The following is a 17,576-nucleotide window of genomic DNA, read 5'->3' as shown; positions in this document are numbered from 1 at the left end:
CTCATCTGTTGGTCCCTATATGTCTGTCCTTCTGCCAGTACCACACTGCTTGGGTCTGAGTTCTTCAAACTTTTCTTTTCCTAAACGTTTTTGGCTATTCTAGTTTTTTTTTTCCCTTTGAAATTTTGGAATCAAGTTGTCAATATCTGTAAAACGCTTATGAGATTTTTATTGGAATTGTCTTGCATCTGGAGATCAAATTGGGGAAGAAATGCTTTCTTAACAATACTGAAATTTCCAGTCTGTGAATATTAGTATATCTCTTCATTTATTTCCTGTCTTTGGTTTCTTTAACTAGTATTTTGTAGTTTTCAACATACAGGTCCTTTTTTTTTTTTTTTTAAAGATTTTATTTATTTATTTATTTGTCATAGAGAGAGAAGCGAGAGTGAGCACAGGCAGACAGAGTGGCAGGCAGAGGCAGAGGGAGAAGCAGGCTCCCTGCCAAGCAAGGAGCCCGATGTGGGACTCGATCCCAGGACGCTGGGATCATGACCTGAGCCGAAGGCAGCTGCTTAACCAACTGAGCCACTCAGGCGTCCCATACAGGTCCTTTTTTAAATTTATACTTAGATTTCATTATTTTAGTGCTATTTTAATTAGTATTGTATCTTTAATTTTGAATTCTAGCTTTCATTGGTGGGTCATAGAATTCTTAAAAGTTTTTTTCTAAGATTTTATTTATTCATTTGAAAGAGTGACAGAGATAGCGAGAGAGAGCAGGAGTAGGGAGGAGAGGGAGAAGCAGGCTCCGCACTGAGCAGGGAGCCTGCCTGGAGACTCTTGACCCCAGGTCACAACCTGAGTTGAAGGCAGATGCTTAACCAACTGTACCCTTAATAGATTTTCTATTATCCTTTTAATGTCTCTGGATTTATAGTAGTAGTCCCCTTTTCTTTCCTAATGCTGGTAATTTGTATCTTTTTTTCTTAGCCAGTATTACTAGATATTTATCAATTTTTTTTTTTTTCAAAGACCCAGCTTTTGGTTTCATTGACTTTCTCTGCTTTTCTTTTGTCGATTTCTTTATTTCCATTCTTATCTCTATTATTTCCTTTCTGCTCCCTGCTTTGGTTTTCGTTTGCTTTTTCTAGTTTCTAAATGTGAAAACTCTGATTATTTATTTAAGGCCTCTCTTCTAATAGAAGCGTTTGATACAGTACATTTCCCAATAAACACTTCTTTAGCTGCCTTCCACAGTTTTCATGGTATATTTTAATTTTCGTGTAGCTCAAAGTATTTTTGATCTTTCTTTGATACTTTTTCTTTGACTCAAGGATTATTTAGGAATGTTAGGTAAATCTGGAATATTGAGGGATTTTCAAGTATATCTTCCAGTTATTGGTTTCTTGTTTCATTCTGTTTTCATCCAAAAACATATTCTATATGACTTTCATTACTTAAATTTGTGGAGTTTTCCTTTGTAGCTCTGAATATGATATATATTGGTAAACGTTGGTAAACGTTCCAAGTATACTTACAAGGAAAACATATTCTCTGTTGGGTGGAATGTTCTGTAACTGTCAGCTGGGACAGGTTATTTGATAGCGTTTTTCAGGTCTTCTGTGTTCTTACTGACTTTCTATATTCTTTTTCCATGAATTACTGAGAGTAAAATGTTCTGAAGTCTTCAGCTATAATTGTGGATTGGTTTATTACTTTTTTCAGTTTTAGCCTCATTTATCTTGAGGCTCTGATTTCATTGCTACGCAATTAGGATTATATAATAGTGAGGCTATCTCCATATCATTACATAATGTTCCTGTTCAGTCTTGATAATATTCTTTGTTCTCAAATCTACTTTGTCTACTAATAGTATACTGGTGTTTCCATCTGTAATTTAGTTAATGGCATAAGGTATATCTTTCTCCAAACTTTACTTTCAATCTATTTGTCTTTATATTTAAAATACGTTTCTTGCACACAATACGTATACTTGACACTTGCTTTTTTTAATCCAGTTTAGCAATTTCTCTCCTTTAGTTCACATTAGGCCATTCCTTTTAATGTCATTTTTCCATGTAGTAGAATGAAACGTATCATCTTGCCAGCCGTTTTTTTTTTTATTTTATTTTTTTACTTAATTGAGCATTTTTTATGATTTTGTTTTCTCTTCCTTGACCTGTTATTCATACTTTGTTATATTATTTACACTTGTTATATTTATCTCCTCCTTGACTTTATTATTTATACCTTTTTGAAAAATTGAGTTGTCTTCCTTCAAATAATGGTACATTACTTCACAGGTAGTGTGAAGACTTTGTAATAGTGTATCACAATTCCTCCTTTCCATTCTTTGTGCTGTAGCTTTCCTCCCTTCTCCATTTACCAATGCTGTAAACACACAGCATACTGTGACTGCTGTGGACATTCAGTTGTCTTTTAGAGCAAGCAATTAGAACTTTAGAGTAATAATTTTATCTTTATCCTATTTCTGAAGCTCTTCATTTGCATGTGTGTGTGTAGATCCACATTCCCATCTAATACCATATTCTCTCTGCCTAAAGAGCTTCCTTTTACATTTATTGTCAAGTATGTCCACTGACAGTGAATCCCCTCGGTTTAGGTTTTTCTAAGAAAGTCTGAATTTCTCCTTCATCTTTGAAAATTATTGCCAATGAGCATAGCCTTCTGGGTTGAACCATTTTCTTGTTGTCATTGTTACTGTTTTTCATTGGTAGTGTTTCATTTCATTCCTTTTCATAGTGTCCATCTCTCAGCTGAAATTCCCACTAGACATTTCATGTTGTCCACCATTCCCTTGAGAGCCTTTAACACATCGCTTATTTTAAATGCTCTGGCACATCTGATGTCTGTATCCCATCCAACTGGTTCTGATTGCTTTTTCTCTTCTGAGTATGGTTTTTTTCCCCCTGCCTTTCTATATGCCTTGTAATTTTTATTGAAAGCTAGACATCTTCTGTAAGACAGCAGAAACTGTAAACAGTCTTTCTGCCTCCTAAGGGGTGTGTCCCTCCTGCTGGGCCTTTATGTGGGCATTAGAGTGTCTCTAGTTAGGAATCCGACCCTGTGTGAAAGATCCATTGTAGCTATGGCAACTCTGAGGGCACCAGAGGCTTCAGATTGCTACAGAGATAATTTGTCTTTGGGGTGGTGAGTGGATTATGAGAGCAATGCCTGTTTCAGTCCCAGTTTTAGGTCTTCCCTGTGTACTGTGTCTCAGTGAGAGTCACTGTACACATTCCTGTTCTCCTGTCCCTCGCCCAGCAGTTTTTGGCTGTTACCTGTCACTTAAAGGTCTTAGCTTGGTATTAAGGGGTGAGGAGGAGGACATGATGCCACCTGTGTTCTGATTCAGCCTGTCTTCCACATGTACCAGGTTCTTAGGTTTCTGGGCTGTGGCCCTTGTGCTTCCTGACCACTCCCTCAGTCGCTGCGGTAACTCAGCTGGTAATCTTTTCCCTCTTCAAGGAGTAGAGCTGTGTTTTTTCTCCTGTTCCTCCCCTTTCGCCACTGCAGTATGTTTTCACCAGTGTCCTGAGAGCAGCGATGCTTGTGCCCTTCCCTTCACAGGGTAGCGTTTTTTTCCTAGTGGGAAGGGAGGAAGTGGATCCAGGTGGAATATCTTGTCCTTTCTCTACGGCCACCGCTCCTGTCCTCCAGATCTGGACCACAATGGATACTGAGTGCTCTCTCTCTGAGCACTTGAGCGGGGTTCACAGCATAGAGCCTGCAGGAGAACATGGTTTCAGAGGATTCACACAATCCTGCCAGACCGTAGTTGGCTCTAACCAGTGCGTCAGCTGTTTAGCTGAACTCTTCCGGCCAGTGTCCCATTGCCTCCACCCCAGGTGATGCAGACTTGGTGTCTCCTCTCTTCCTGCAGACGCTGTCTCCGCTTGGAATTTGGACTCTTTGACTAGGATCTCAGCTTTACGAGGCATATTGAAAAAGTCGGAAGTATAAAATTAGGCCTGTTCTCTTTTAAAATAGAGTAATAGTTCTTAAGGTAAAGCAAGTTTCATCCTAGTTAGATTTTGTAGCAGGGCTGACCTCTGATGAAATCAACCTCCCTCTCTAGTCACCTGTTCTCCTAATCATCTGGTGTCTTCTGATTTTCTTCAACTTTCTCCTTTAAGAGGAAAAAAAAAAGTACCTAAAAATGTCTGATTTGGCACTATTGTGGCAAACTCAAAACAAATTGGGAATGACTCTTCAGTTTTAGAATTTCAAACATCAGATAGGATTGCAGAAAGGTATCTGTGAGGCAGGAGGCACGGCAATTATCCAGAAACCACCCATTCCATCTCTAGCATGGGCACCTGGTGGGATTCAGCAAATCAGTGTTATTTTATAGCAAAACAGCAGAACCCCTAAGGCAAAAAGCAAATGAAAATCATGTTTTAAAGTAGCCTACATGCATATGTTTTTGTCCTTGAATGTTTTGACTCTAAAAGTAACATATACTTGAGATAAACAACTTAAAAATTCTAACCCATTCCATCTTCTTGAAATAATCACCCTCAGATGTTTTGGTGTCCATCCCTTAAGACATTTCTCTAAGAACTTATCTTTGTCATATACAAGGAGTAGTAAAATAAATTAAGATGCAGACCATTTGTGATATGCAGGAAATAAACCTCTTCAAAATACATGTGTAAAAGCAGATGTTAAAAAGTATGTAAATGAAGAATGTTTCAGAGCTAAGTTGAATACAGTGTGTTATCTCTATTACGGCTCATGACAAAAAATTAGTGTGGACGTTTTGCATTCATCTTTCTCCTATTTTTTTAGAAGTTTATTAGCTTTCTAAGAGAAAGCACCTTTAATTTTGTAAGATTTTTGAATAGTTAGAGTTTTAAATCCAGTTCCACACGAGCTTATGAGTATTTTGAAACCATTTGAAACAGGACGTTCTTGAATATTCTTTGTTAAACACAGTCCCACATGAGGATATGAAGCTGATATGAATGACTTTTAGTTAACGTTCCTCTTCGTGTGAGGAGTTGAATTATCATAATGAAAAAATGATGGGAAAATTTAATACCTCTCTTAGTAAAAAAGAAAATAAAAAGTAGATGTCTTAAATATTAAAGAATATTACTACCCAGAGGACAATGGAAACATATGTAAAATACTATTCACATATTAATGCAAATATTTAATATAATTATTAAATAAAATTATTTCACTTACAAATACAAATGGCCTCAGGTTTTTGTTTGTTTTTATTTTAATTTGTCCAATAAACGGGAAATACAAAGTAGTAGAGAGAAAGAGCTCAGGAAGAATTGTGTTGAACTCTCAGTTTTTTTAATATCTTTCAGTCTTCTTTAATAGTTAAGGCCTTTATTTCTGATTTTCTTGATACAACTGCCCTTGCCTGTCTACTCTTCCGGAGGTCCATTTCATGTTCTACATCCCTAACAAGTGTCCTAGCCATGCCACTCTCTGTCAGCACCTCCCCTCTCTGATTCCTGGACTGACTGACCTATTCTTCCTCTCACCATTCTCCTCACCTAACCTGTAGGCTTTTTGTGGGTAGAGCCCTCATTTGTTCTATTCTTCACAGCATTGCTAAGCTTAATAATAATAATAATAATAACAATAAAAGGGTGCACTTGTCCATATGCAAAACATTCTATAACATAGTCCCTTGGTTGTTTTTATTAGATGAAAAGCCAAGATTTGGTTTCGAACGGTCTGGGTATGACCTTGAAGAATCAGATGGCCCAGATGAGGATGATAATGAAAATGAAGATGACGATGAAGACAGTCAGGCCGAATCTGTCTTGTCAGCAGCTCCCTCTGTTACGGCCAGCCCGCAGCACCTTCCATCTAGAAGTAGCCTCCAGGACTCTGGGAGTGTGGAGGAGGACATCAGGATTGCTGACTGCTTCTCTGGGGTGCACACCGACCCGATGGACGTTCTGCCCAGAGCCTTGCCCACCAAGATGACTGTGCTAAGCACAGTGCAGTCAGACCATAGCAGGAATACAGAGTCCCCGGCAAAGACCAGGCAGCACGGTACAAAAGACGGAGAAGAACCAACGACTCCTGTAGACTCTTCTCAGTCACCCGACACTGCACCCAGATCCCCATGTCACCAGATGTCTGTAGACTACCCAGACTCAGAAGTAATTCTGGGAGGTTCTGTGGCTGGAAAGACTATCACTTTAACACAGGTAAATGCTTTGTTGTTGGTTTCCTTTCGTTTAACCTGTTAAATAGGGGGATCCTAATGGCTTGAGAAAATAATGGACTTAAATTATTTACTTCCGGCTAAATCACTTTGTTTAGCCTTAACTTTTTGTTTTATATAAGGGTAAAGGACATTTATGTCTTTTGGTTCCTTGCTAGGTATTTTAATCAGAGTTCACATATTATTGTCATAAACCTGTAAAAGGACCAAATGGATCTTGAAGATCTATTCATTGAAAAAATAATGTATGTGCCCTTAGGAACATGAACCTTGGGACCTCATTGTCCCTGTGTTTACCCTGAGTTCTTTTTCCACTGGCATTGATAATGATGTACTTACACTAAATTATCCAAACATTTTGCACTTTTCCCCCGTTGGCAAGACAGCTACCAGTTTCTGTGGCAAAGTTGGTGTGACCCAGATGATGTACCAAGAAGTTCACTTTGCTTGAATGATTGAAGTGCCATGACAGCTTTAGAGAGCTTCCTGCCAGAAAACCAGTTCAAGGCCTGACACAGGCCTACAGAAACAACCTACATGTGCTCTGAACAAGTCTCTGCTTTTACCCCTGGCGCGGCTCATGAGGAATATTTAAATCTGTGATGAGTATAGTCATCTCCCTGACACTTGTCTTACCTCAAGTACGGATTGACGATGGTCATAGGATATATTTTAAAACAGGGCAGATTTTGGTTTGGGAGGTAACCCTGGAGAAAAATGCAGACTGTGCAAGCTTGGCTTTCTAGAGACTATTCTAAATTAATATAGTTTAGCTTTATTGCACTAATACTTAAGTCATATTTGATATTTAAGTTAGCATATGTGTTAATGTAACTCTGTAATGTAGATATTATCAAGAAAAAGCTAATATTTAGGTGATAGTCTCGTTCGGGAGGGAGATTGGCAAGATTTGTCCCTTTTCGACTTCCAGATTTGGCCACCTGCGCTCTCGTCTTCTCTAGCCTAAAATCACTGACACACCTCGCAGTGCCTGGAAATCTGGTTTTCAGTAGACATTTCGTAAGTTTATGAATGAAGGAACAAAGGAATAAATAAACAACTGCAGATTTTTTTAAATTAATGACAACCGTTTATTTAAAAAAATGAGTAATCCTCCAGTTGAATTTCCCTTGGAGTTGACATTCATAGCCAGCTAGTGTCGCAATTTCTCACTAACTCCTAATCTCTAAAATAGGTAGAGCTGGTGATGCCTGTCAATAACAACAACCACAACAGAAGTAGAACAACAACAGTGTAATTACGGCTATGCCACAAGGTTAACTTTCCTATAAATGAAACGATACCCAGGAAATTTGATTGAAAACTGCAAAGTAGTATACAAAATGTGTTGCTGTTACTAGTACTCAAGATTAAAGACATAATAGATTTTTTTTTTAGTTGGCAGTTTATTTTTTTTTTTAATGAAAACATCCTTTTCAGCAAGGTTGTAATTTTTATACAAATATACATGCTTCCGCCTGGTTAGGAAGAATAGATTTGATACCAGCAGTTTAGCTCCGTGACTGAGAGAGCCGTGCTGTAAAAGGGTTTTGTGTCCTGCCTTTCAGAGCGCAGCGTCTGTAAGACTTCCTCCTCCTGCGGCGGAGCGCTGCCCTCAGACAGCAGCGGGGGTTCCTTCGGGGGCCTTGCCTCAGCCCGACGGTCCAGAACAGAAGCAGCAAGTGACCCTCCAGCCGCCTGCAGGCCTGCCCTCCCCCCAGACTCATCTGTTCAGCCACCTTCCTTTGCATTCTCAGCAGCAGTCCAGGACACCCTATAATATGGTTCCAGTCGGGGGGATCCACGTGGTACCTGCCGGCCTCACGTACTCCACGTTTGTACCCATCCAAGCTGGGCCAATGCAGCTGACGATCCCAGCCGTCAATGTCATTCACAGGACTGTGGGCGCTCCCGGGGACTCGGCCACGGAGGCTTCGGGCACCACCCACGCCGCGGGAGTGGCCGAATTAAGCGGCGTCGTGCCATGTATCCCCATTGGCCAAATCCGAGTGCCGGGCCTGCCGAACCTCAGCACCCCGGGCCTGCAGCCGCTGCCATCCCTGAGCATGGAGACCGTCAACATCTTGGGCCTCACCAACACGAACGTGGCCCCTCAAGTGCACCCGCCGGGGCTCGCCCTCAACGCCGTGGGGCTGCAGGTTCTGACCGCAAACCCTTCCTCGCAAAGCAGCCCCAGCCCCCAAGCGCACATTCCAGGCCTCCAGATCTTGAACATCGCGCTGCCTACCTTAATCCCTTCGGTCGGGCAAGTGGCCGCCGTGGACACGCCGGGCGCCCCCGAAATGCTGCCCACCCACAGCAGAGCGCGGGAGGCGCCGCCCAAGCCCGTCCCGGCAGCCGGCGCCCATCAAGGCGGCGGGACCACCTCTCCTCAGGGGTCTCCTCAGGTCCAGCGGGCAAATGCAAAAAAAGTTCCAGACCCTTCTGCCCCCACAAGAGACCCGGCCAGGCCCGATGGCTCGGATAAAGCAGACACAGGGAAGGCCGCCTCCGTGAATCATGTGAAGCCCCAGCCCGAGCTCGCGCCGGGGCAGGGCAAAGTGGCCTGTGCCGCCGAGCCTCCTCCACAGGTGCGTCCGGAAGCCTTCCCGGAGCCCCCCGGCCGGCCCACCCTCTCTCCGGACAGAGCGGCGCCCAGGCCCGCAGCACCGCCCCGGAGGCAGGCCGCCGCCCAGTTCAGCGACGTGAGTAGTGATGACGATGAGGACAGGCTTGTGATAGCGACCTAGGGGCTCTTTACTGGGGGTTGGGGGGGTGGGTTGGTTTGGTTTGGTTTTTTGGTGGTGTTGTTTTTTTTTATATAACACTTAAAGGTTTCTTTGAAAACCCTCCTTTCCTTAAAGCACATTTTTCTGACATAAACTCATGACTAATCTTTGTGCAATCATGAACTTTTGACCAATAATTGTTGTTTTATGTCCGCTCCAGCCATTTTTGTACATGTTGTATAGACACTTGTGCCTTTTAGGAGTTTATGTTTAGAAGCTGTACAGACTGTTGAATATCTATATACATAAAATATATATTATATATGTATATGAAAACCAGGTAGTTATTTGTGTTTAGAAAAAAGAAAAACCTGTCAAATAAATCAAATGATTAAATTATATGTTGCATTGTTAAATATAAATTTTTATGGCTGTGGGGCAGAGTTTCTGTGTATAAATTAGTATGTAAACTCCATATTTATTGTATTCATATTAGTCTTTGAAAATGGGTCTGTCCTTCTTGTGTAAGACAGTAACTTTACACTTCAGACAGATTTTCTGTGTCATGAAATGTTTCAGTAAAATATTGTTTACTGACTTTACCATTGCCTAAGTTGTGCCTTCTTTATATACCCATGATCAGTAATCTGATTTCAGAAAAGAACCATCGGTCACATTCTTTCCACACTCACACCCACCCTTATTTTGGAGAAACGTGTGAAACTTACAATACTTATTTTTGAGAACTCATTTCATAGGTATTAACTTCTAAAAGATTCAGTACTCATAAACACCGGCACATAGATACAGCATACAGCCTGGAATGGGCAAAGTTCCTAAATGCTGTTGTAACAATTTCTGGTAAACATAAAATAACAATTGGATGGGAGCGCCTGGGTGGCTCAGTGGGTTAAGCCTCTGCCTTCGGCTCAGGTCATGATCTCACGGTCCTGGGATCAAGCCCCACATCGGGCTCTCTGCTCAGCAGGAAACCTGCTTCCCCCTCTCTCTCTGCCTGCTGCTCTGCCTACTTGTGAACACTCTCTCTCTCAAATAAATAAATAAAATCTTAAAAAAAAAAAAAAACCAACAACAACAATTGGATGAGGCCTGTGAACCCGGTCTCTCGGGCTCCGCCCTCAGGTCTGTTCATTACCCACTGGCTCTTTCCCTCATAGGAAGTCCTACTGATGATGCTCAGAGAGCTCTCTGGCCAAACGCACAATGCGGAGGGTCCAAAATTGACAGAACCAAACTCAGACTTCTAAATTACTCATGTGACTCTTTAGAAATGATTATTTCCTGCCCTATAAGGCTTAACTACCTTACTCGTTCAGAAAACATTCACAGTTCCCATTGCAGTGATTTGCATTATTACTTAAGCATTACACATGCTAGATTGTGAGAAAGTGTTTTAATATTGAAATTGAATATGTAGCATATCATTAAGGCAATGTATTCAGATTTTTTAAAGCACTCCTTCATGGGGATATCAAGGGTACAAAGCTGGTGAGACAACAGACTATTGGGGGAAGTACTGGAGACCTGCTGTACAGGTCTTTCTGTGACTTTGAGAAAGGCACCTGCCATCTTAGCCTGCATGCCCTGAGCCTAAATTATGATCTCTAGAATGCAGTCTAGCCCCAGCAGGTTTAGATGGGTCTGTGATGCTTTTGATGCATGTTTGAATTTTTATTTACACTTACTGACAGATTAACAATTATCAAAAGTACAAAAAAAAATTTTTTTCCAAGATAGATTGGAAAAGAATTCTATAAACTTATTTATAAGAATCGCATTGCTCTGTCAATATAGTTGTTGAAAATGAGGTCCATTATCTGTCAGATTTCTCAAAATTCATGTCTTAACTTTATGTCATGCTTTCTATTATACTTTCTATTGCACTTTGCCTAACATTTCAAAGCAGTATAGCAAACATTTTCATTCTAGAATCATATTTTAGGTATGTACAACTTCTCTAAACTCAAAAGTAATGCTCAGAATTTGGGAATTTTTTTTTTTTTGCTGTTGTTGCTGTCCTTTTTTGTTTTTGTTTTTAGTTTGTATGGATAGAATTTTCTTAATTTGAAAAATTTTCTACATTTAACCAAATACCAAATGTTCTGATGTATTTGGATGCTCCCTTGAGAATTTCATAATGCTGTAATACATCTTAAGGTTCTTTTGTAGTCTTGACTTTTCAAGATTCATTAAATTATACACATACCTTTAATATTAGTGACTTTAATACTTCAAGATGACATTCAAATAGTTTGCTAACATTTGAAATACGCAGCTAAGTGAGAAACCCAAGTCTGGGCCATTATATTTTGAAATAGTCACATAAACAAAATATTAGGGAATAATTCTGAACACTTTCTGCAAAGTCATTTTTTCCCACAGAGCACTGTTATTCTTTTATTTTATTTTATTTTATTTTTTCAGTGTTCCAAGATTCATTGTTTATACACCACACGAGCACTGTTATTCTTAAATATAAGTAACTTTCAAATAATGCAACCCAGAGAGCTGGTGAGCCTACATCTGACTTTTATTCTCTTGTACTGAAAGACCCAGGTCACTAGAAAACTAGAGCACAATGACGGTAACAAACCCCTGTGATAAGTTCTTAGCCAAACAGGTAAAAAGCATAATGTGATACAATTTCAGTATCTCCTTGTAGGAACCCACTGCAATGTCACTCTCAGAAGTGTTGAAAATAGCTAAGGAACCAAAAGTCTGGTTGGTACCTGGCTGGCTAAGTCAGTAGGGTGTGCAACTCTGATCTCAGCGTCTCAAGTTCAAGCCCCATATTGGGTGTAGAGATTACTTTAAAAAAATTAATAAAGCTTATCTAATAAAACTTCCGAAGGAAAAAAAGGTCATCTTTCTAGTTTTTAAAGGTTGGTATATCTATTTTATGAAAATGTGTGGCGTTAACCTAAGTTAGTGGCATTCAAGTAACCTATTTTCATTCCCCAAACTTTAGGCTACAATGGTACTTAATGTTTTCAGAATGATAATTAACTGATAATATTTCATAAAGAGATTTTGTTTCTTTTTTTTTTTTTTCATAATACAGCCATGACTTTCATTTCGTGGGAGCAGTATAAATAACACTCTTATTTGTTAATCTCTTATCTGAATTTTAAATGGTAGGACTTAACAAGGCTCGTGGAGAGGTTCATTATTTTTGTTGGAAGACTGTCAAGGTATTTCTTGATGCATATATCAAAATATAACATCAGTGCTCTTCTTTACTTTTCTATTAAGCTTATGTTTTGAGATCATGTGTAAGCAACACCAAAAGGTGACTTCCATTAAAGTAATTTTGTCTCCAAACTACCTATAAATTCTAAGCATGGGATATTAAATCTAAGACAAGAATCTTCTTCCAAACTGTTTTCCCATGACTTTATTTAATATTTCAGTGAAGATATATATGGTATTATGTATGATACAAAAGTTTATATATAGTATTTTATAGTATTTATAGTATTTTAATGACCCTGACTCTCTGCCATGATTACAAAAAAAGAACAAATTTAAAGCAAAAAATGGTAAAATATTTTTCTCTACACGTTTTAGAATCTGAAAGTCATGAGGCGCTTACCTATGTCGGGGTCATCTAGAACCTTGCATATATAAGGTTCTGTGGAAGGAACCGCAGACATCAGAGTTAAAGCAGAGATATAAACTACTGGAGGATGTTCCCTGTCCCCTGAACCAGGCTCAGGCCTGAAGCAGACTCAGGCACCCCAAATCCAACATTTCTTTTAAGTACCAACCAACTCCAATACAATGCAAGGTACAAAAGAAATTAGAAGGCACACTTTCTACACCAAAGGAGCATGCCTGCCTAAGACTTTGGCCATATAAACTAGAGAATAATACTAGACCACACACGTCTTAGAAACCACAGACTATTAAACATTTTGAGAGGTAAGTTATTAAGTAATTAAAGAACGATTTGCGTATGTTGGGGACTGCTGTATTTTGAAGGAGGAGTTGGATTTGGGACTTTCGAATAGAGATAACGCTAAGCAATAGAACAGAAATAGCTGAGATGACTATGTTACTTAAAAACTATGCCTGGGTGGGGGATGCCTCAGTGTCTTAGTCCACTGAGCATCAGATTCTTGGTTTCAGCTCAGGTCATGATCTCAAGGTCGTGAGATGGAGCCCCACATCAGGCTCCAGACTTAGGGTGAAGTTGGCTAAAGTTTCTCCCTCTCCTGTCCCTACACACACTCAAACTCTCTCTCTCATAAATAAATAAAATCTTTAAAAAAAAAATAATATGCCTGGCAAGCCATCTAAGTGGAGGAGAAGATTCACAAGGGCTTTCAACAAATATTTATTTAGTACCAATAATATAGAGATCACTTGGGAGTTCCAAATTTAATACAATTAGGTGTCTACCCTCTAGGTGCTTAAGTTCTGGTGGAAGAGTAAGTGTAAGACAGTATCTCAAGAGGCATAAGAGCGGAACAGTAGTTCCCCGTTATTGGTGGTTTCGCTTTCTGTGGTTACAGTTGCCTGCGGTCAACCTTGGCCGAGGCAGGTGTCTCCCCGGCCCCTCCTCAGCAGGCAAATAGTAGCCTAACACTTCGCCACAGTGCCTGTGTCACTCATCCCACATCATCTCAACACACATCGTCACGGGAAGGGTGAATATGCCACAGTAAGTTATTTTAAGAGTAAAGAGACCACATTCAAGTAACTTCTACTGTAGTACATTATAATTGTTCTAAGTTAAGAGTTACTGTTGGGGCACCTGAGTGGCTCAGTCAGGTAAGCATCTGTCTTTGGCTCAGAACAGGATCCCCGGGTCCTGGGATCAAGCCCCGCGTTGTGCTCCCTGCTCAGAGGAGAGTCTGTTTCTCCCTCTCCTGCTGCTGCTCCCCCTCCCCTTGCTTGTGCCCTCTTTTTCCTCTATCTCTCTCAGATAAATAAAATCTTTTTTAAAAAGCTACTGTTGATCTTTTATGGTGCCTCATTTATACATTAAATTTTATCATAGATATCTATGTATTGGAAAAAACAGCAAATAGATGGTTTGGTACCATCTGTGGTTTCATGCATCCACTGTTTAGGGGGGAGGGTCTTGGAACATATCGCCAAAGATAAGGAGGCTACTGGACAACCGGGAATAGTAGTGCAACTAAGGGGGAGCTGCTGGTGAAATTGATCAGGGAATGCTTTATGAAGCATGTGACATTTAAGCTTGGCCTTGAAGGAACTTCACTAAGCAGAAGCAATAGAAGGGAAGGACATTATGGACAGAGGATGTGGAGGGCAACCAGTATTTATCCCTGCTATGTGTTGTTGGTAATCTCAGACCAAGGCAAGGGTTATCTTCCCACTTTATAGACAAGCAGGCTGCCTCTCTCGTTGTTTTGAATCTTCATCATGCTGCGGCAGGAGCCGGTATTTGAATGTAGATTGCATGACAGTGGTGTTGCACAGAAGCAAAGGTGCAGGAATCAGGAAGAAGGATCAAGACGAAGGGAGCAGACAATGTTTTAGTGGTTTAGCAAGCACCCGAAATAGCCATGGTGATACTGTGGGAACGGGGACAGAATTGAAGATGATTAAAAGTGTGTGGGCTGGGGTGCCTGGGAGGCACCATGGGTTAAGCGTCTGCCTTTGGCTCAGGTCATGATCCCAGGGTCCTGGGATTGAGCCCAGCATCAGGCTCCCTGCTCAGCAGGGAGTCTGCTTCTCCCTCTCCCTCTGCGGCTCCCCCTGCTTATGCTCTCCCTCTGTGTGTCAAATAAATAAATAAAAACCTTAAAAAAAAAAAAGTGTGTGGGCTCCTCACGTGAAGGGGGCACTCATGGGCTCAGAGTCATTCATGCGAGGGAAGAAGTGTCATTTCTTTAATGGGAGAATAATTTAGGGGAGGAGCTGGCAATAACAAGCCAGAGAAGTGAGGAGGAAAAGGAAATAATACAGGGAGCATGGAAAGCAGAAACACTTGATCCATTACCGAGCTGGCCACAGTATTTCTTCTTAATTGGTGGACTCCATAAAATTACAGGAGACATTTATTGACCATGCAAACAGAAGAAGATCAGTGTGCAAGAAGAATGGACCAGCTGGAAAGATGGGCTGGATCTAAGACACAACAGGGAAAATTAAACTGTACTAAAAATGGAGCAGTTTCATTTATACAAAGCTCAATATGTGCTTTTCTTATCCATCCCCCCCCCAAAAAGCATTGTCTTGGGGATATTAGAAATACATTAGTTAGACCCGCCTACAAAAATCACCATGCTCTGTTGTCTCGTGGACCGAACGCCACCTGAGTATTCTGCGACTTCTGGACCCCAGGCTTGAGCAATATAGAGACAAATGAGCACATTTTGAGGCCATCAGGTTCTGGAGGCCAAGCCTTGGGAAGGGCCTTGGTGAGAGGACCACAGGCAGGAGCACATGGACGGTTCATCATGATGGGGAAAAAAGCACTCCCGGAGAGTCACAGCAGCAGAAATAATACAGAGGGATCATAATGAATAATAATAATAATAAAGAAAGAATAACCATAAAGTTATCTTTCCAGTAGGGGAGAGAGAGTTTGGGGATTATGAAAAAAAGAGCAGACCATTGTGACGGAAATGCCAGGTCTCCATTAACTTTTGTGTAAAACCAGGATTAGCCTCACAGCCAGCAGCCAGTGGGAATTCATGGCTCTCAAACTAAAACTCACATTTGCATAATAACCAGACATAGAAGAATATATCTTCTGGGAAGACTGCAATATTAAAAATTCTGCTGTTTCACCAATCCTTTAAGATCTATCCGCAACTAGCCTGGAGAGGGGCTGCCGAACCGTTCTCCCCTCCACTTTCTTCTGAAGCGAGTTCTACAAGAACACCACTTCCGAGCACTTGGGTGCTGGGGACGGTGTCTGCTCTGGGAATGGGCAATTGCAGCTGAGAAGAGCTCCAGAAACTAGGACCAGTGGCCCCAGCCACATTCTCACAGCAGGGAGAAGGACCAGGCAGGTGTATCTCTCAGAGTCATGACTCACGTTTTGCTTATTTTGTAGTTGGGCCGTTTTTTAATTAAAAAGTCCCCGTGACCTAGAATAAGAGTGTTCTCATGCCTGTGCTTCTTTCTCTGAGAAGTTAGGGCTGTCTCCTTCCAATAATGCCTGAGGTTACGTTGGAAATGAAGGCTATATCCCAACACGTGGAACACTATCCTTTGGCGGCTCTGGCTTTTTTGGTAGGTGTGGGGCTGCACATTGGGGTGAATGATGGAAGAAAGGTAAGCTTTCCGTTTTATTTCCTCATCACCCAAACCACGTGCCATGCTGAAAAGATGTAGCAGACTTAGGTTATTGGGATGAAATTCCAAATTAAAGCTGAACATTTCCTGGCTTAAAAGGATATGAGAAATTCATTTTCAGAATTAGGTAAATTTTCTTACTTAAACTAATAAGGTATCTGTACAGACAAAAGTTTTGAGATCATCGATGGATTCAGTGGAGTATTTTATGAACAAGTCTTATACATAATGTCTATTTTATGAACAAGTCTTATAGATAACCTTATATATAATGCAGTATTCCTAATTTTGATAATTACGACAATTGTTATATGATGTTATTCCCATTTTATGGCTGAGAATATTGCCTAAGGGTAACAAATTAGTGAGGCTGGGATTGAATAGTAGGTCTTTTTTTTTCCCCACTGTACCATATTGCTTTTCAGTAATGATTTATAGTAATTGGGTTGTATTGTATTCATTTCTAGGTGAAAGTCTACTTAGTATTCATAAAACATCCCATTTAAATTTCCGACTGAAATGAGTACATCCAGTGCCATGCATATTTGTATAGATATTAGATTTTATAACCTTTCTCTATGCCCTTTCTCATAATTGATATAACAGGAGTCATAAAAATATTTAGTGAAGAAATATTTAATTTAAATAGCAGGAGATAAAATAGCAATGCAAAGTGACAATCCCAATCAAGCATAAAAGGTGTAAATTTCCAAAGTGTATTAGGTTTCAATTATTAGTCACTATTCAGAAAAATGTCTTTGTTACACATCTTATAGTGGTAAAAGCCAAATGACGGGAAAGTTGAACATCGGTTCACATTGTTTCGGATATACATTTGGATTGAACACAGCATAACATTATATTATAAAATCTCTGACTCTGATCCTTTCAGAAATATTTTCAAAAAGAAATAGAGCAATTTTCTGTTACTTTTGATAGAGAAGATTTTTTAAACGTGTTTCTCCTGCAAGAGGCAGCATCAAATTGTACTTTTTAAAATGTCTTAAATTATACTATTTAAATATAATGCAAAGAAAGCAAAGATCAGAATTTAGAAGGAAATGAAGACATTAATAAATTCTTTTTACAGAACAAGTAAGAGAGGAAAAAAAATTGATCTCCTTAGCAAATGACTCCGTATCTCGGAATAAACCAATAGAAGTAACTATATAGAATTAATTCTTATTTTCTTCCAGAACTCACTTTTGGAATCTGGGTTATAGTAGTGAATAATTAGATATCTTTCATAACGCCCACGTATTTGCAGGTTTTATAAATATAAAGACCAATAGATATTTGTTATGTAGTTGGTTTTGCTGGAGACAAGACATCTTTCATTCATTCGTTTTCAGTTACTTGAAAGAGAGTATGTTTAGTTATTTACCTAT

General features: G+C 40.1%; 1 protein-coding gene across 5 annotated transcripts in view; it reads left to right on the top strand.

Moving 5' to 3' along the window:
- The window catches only part of HIVEP1 (HIVEP zinc finger 1), a 142,260-nt gene extending 132,766 nt beyond the window's left edge, over window positions 1-9,494 (top strand). For all 5 annotated transcript variants that reach the window (XM_047733030.1, XM_047733029.1, XM_047733032.1 and 2 more), the window contains exons 8-9: window positions 5,635-6,146; window positions 7,732-9,494. In XM_047733030.1, the coding sequence (XP_047588986.1) occupies window positions 5,635-6,146; window positions 7,732-8,913 (1,694 nt within the window). In that variant the 3' untranslated portion in view covers window positions 8,914-9,494. The remainder of the gene's footprint in view (window positions 1-5,634; window positions 6,147-7,731) is intronic.
- Window positions 9,495-17,576: the final 8,082 nt, after the last annotated feature.

This window comes from Lutra lutra, chromosome 6 (genome assembly GCF_902655055.1).
Source record: "Lutra lutra chromosome 6, mLutLut1.2, whole genome shotgun sequence".
Lineage (NCBI taxonomy): Eukaryota > Metazoa > Chordata > Mammalia > Carnivora > Mustelidae > Lutra > Lutra lutra.
This window is presented reverse-complemented; position numbering and strand designations above follow the sequence as displayed.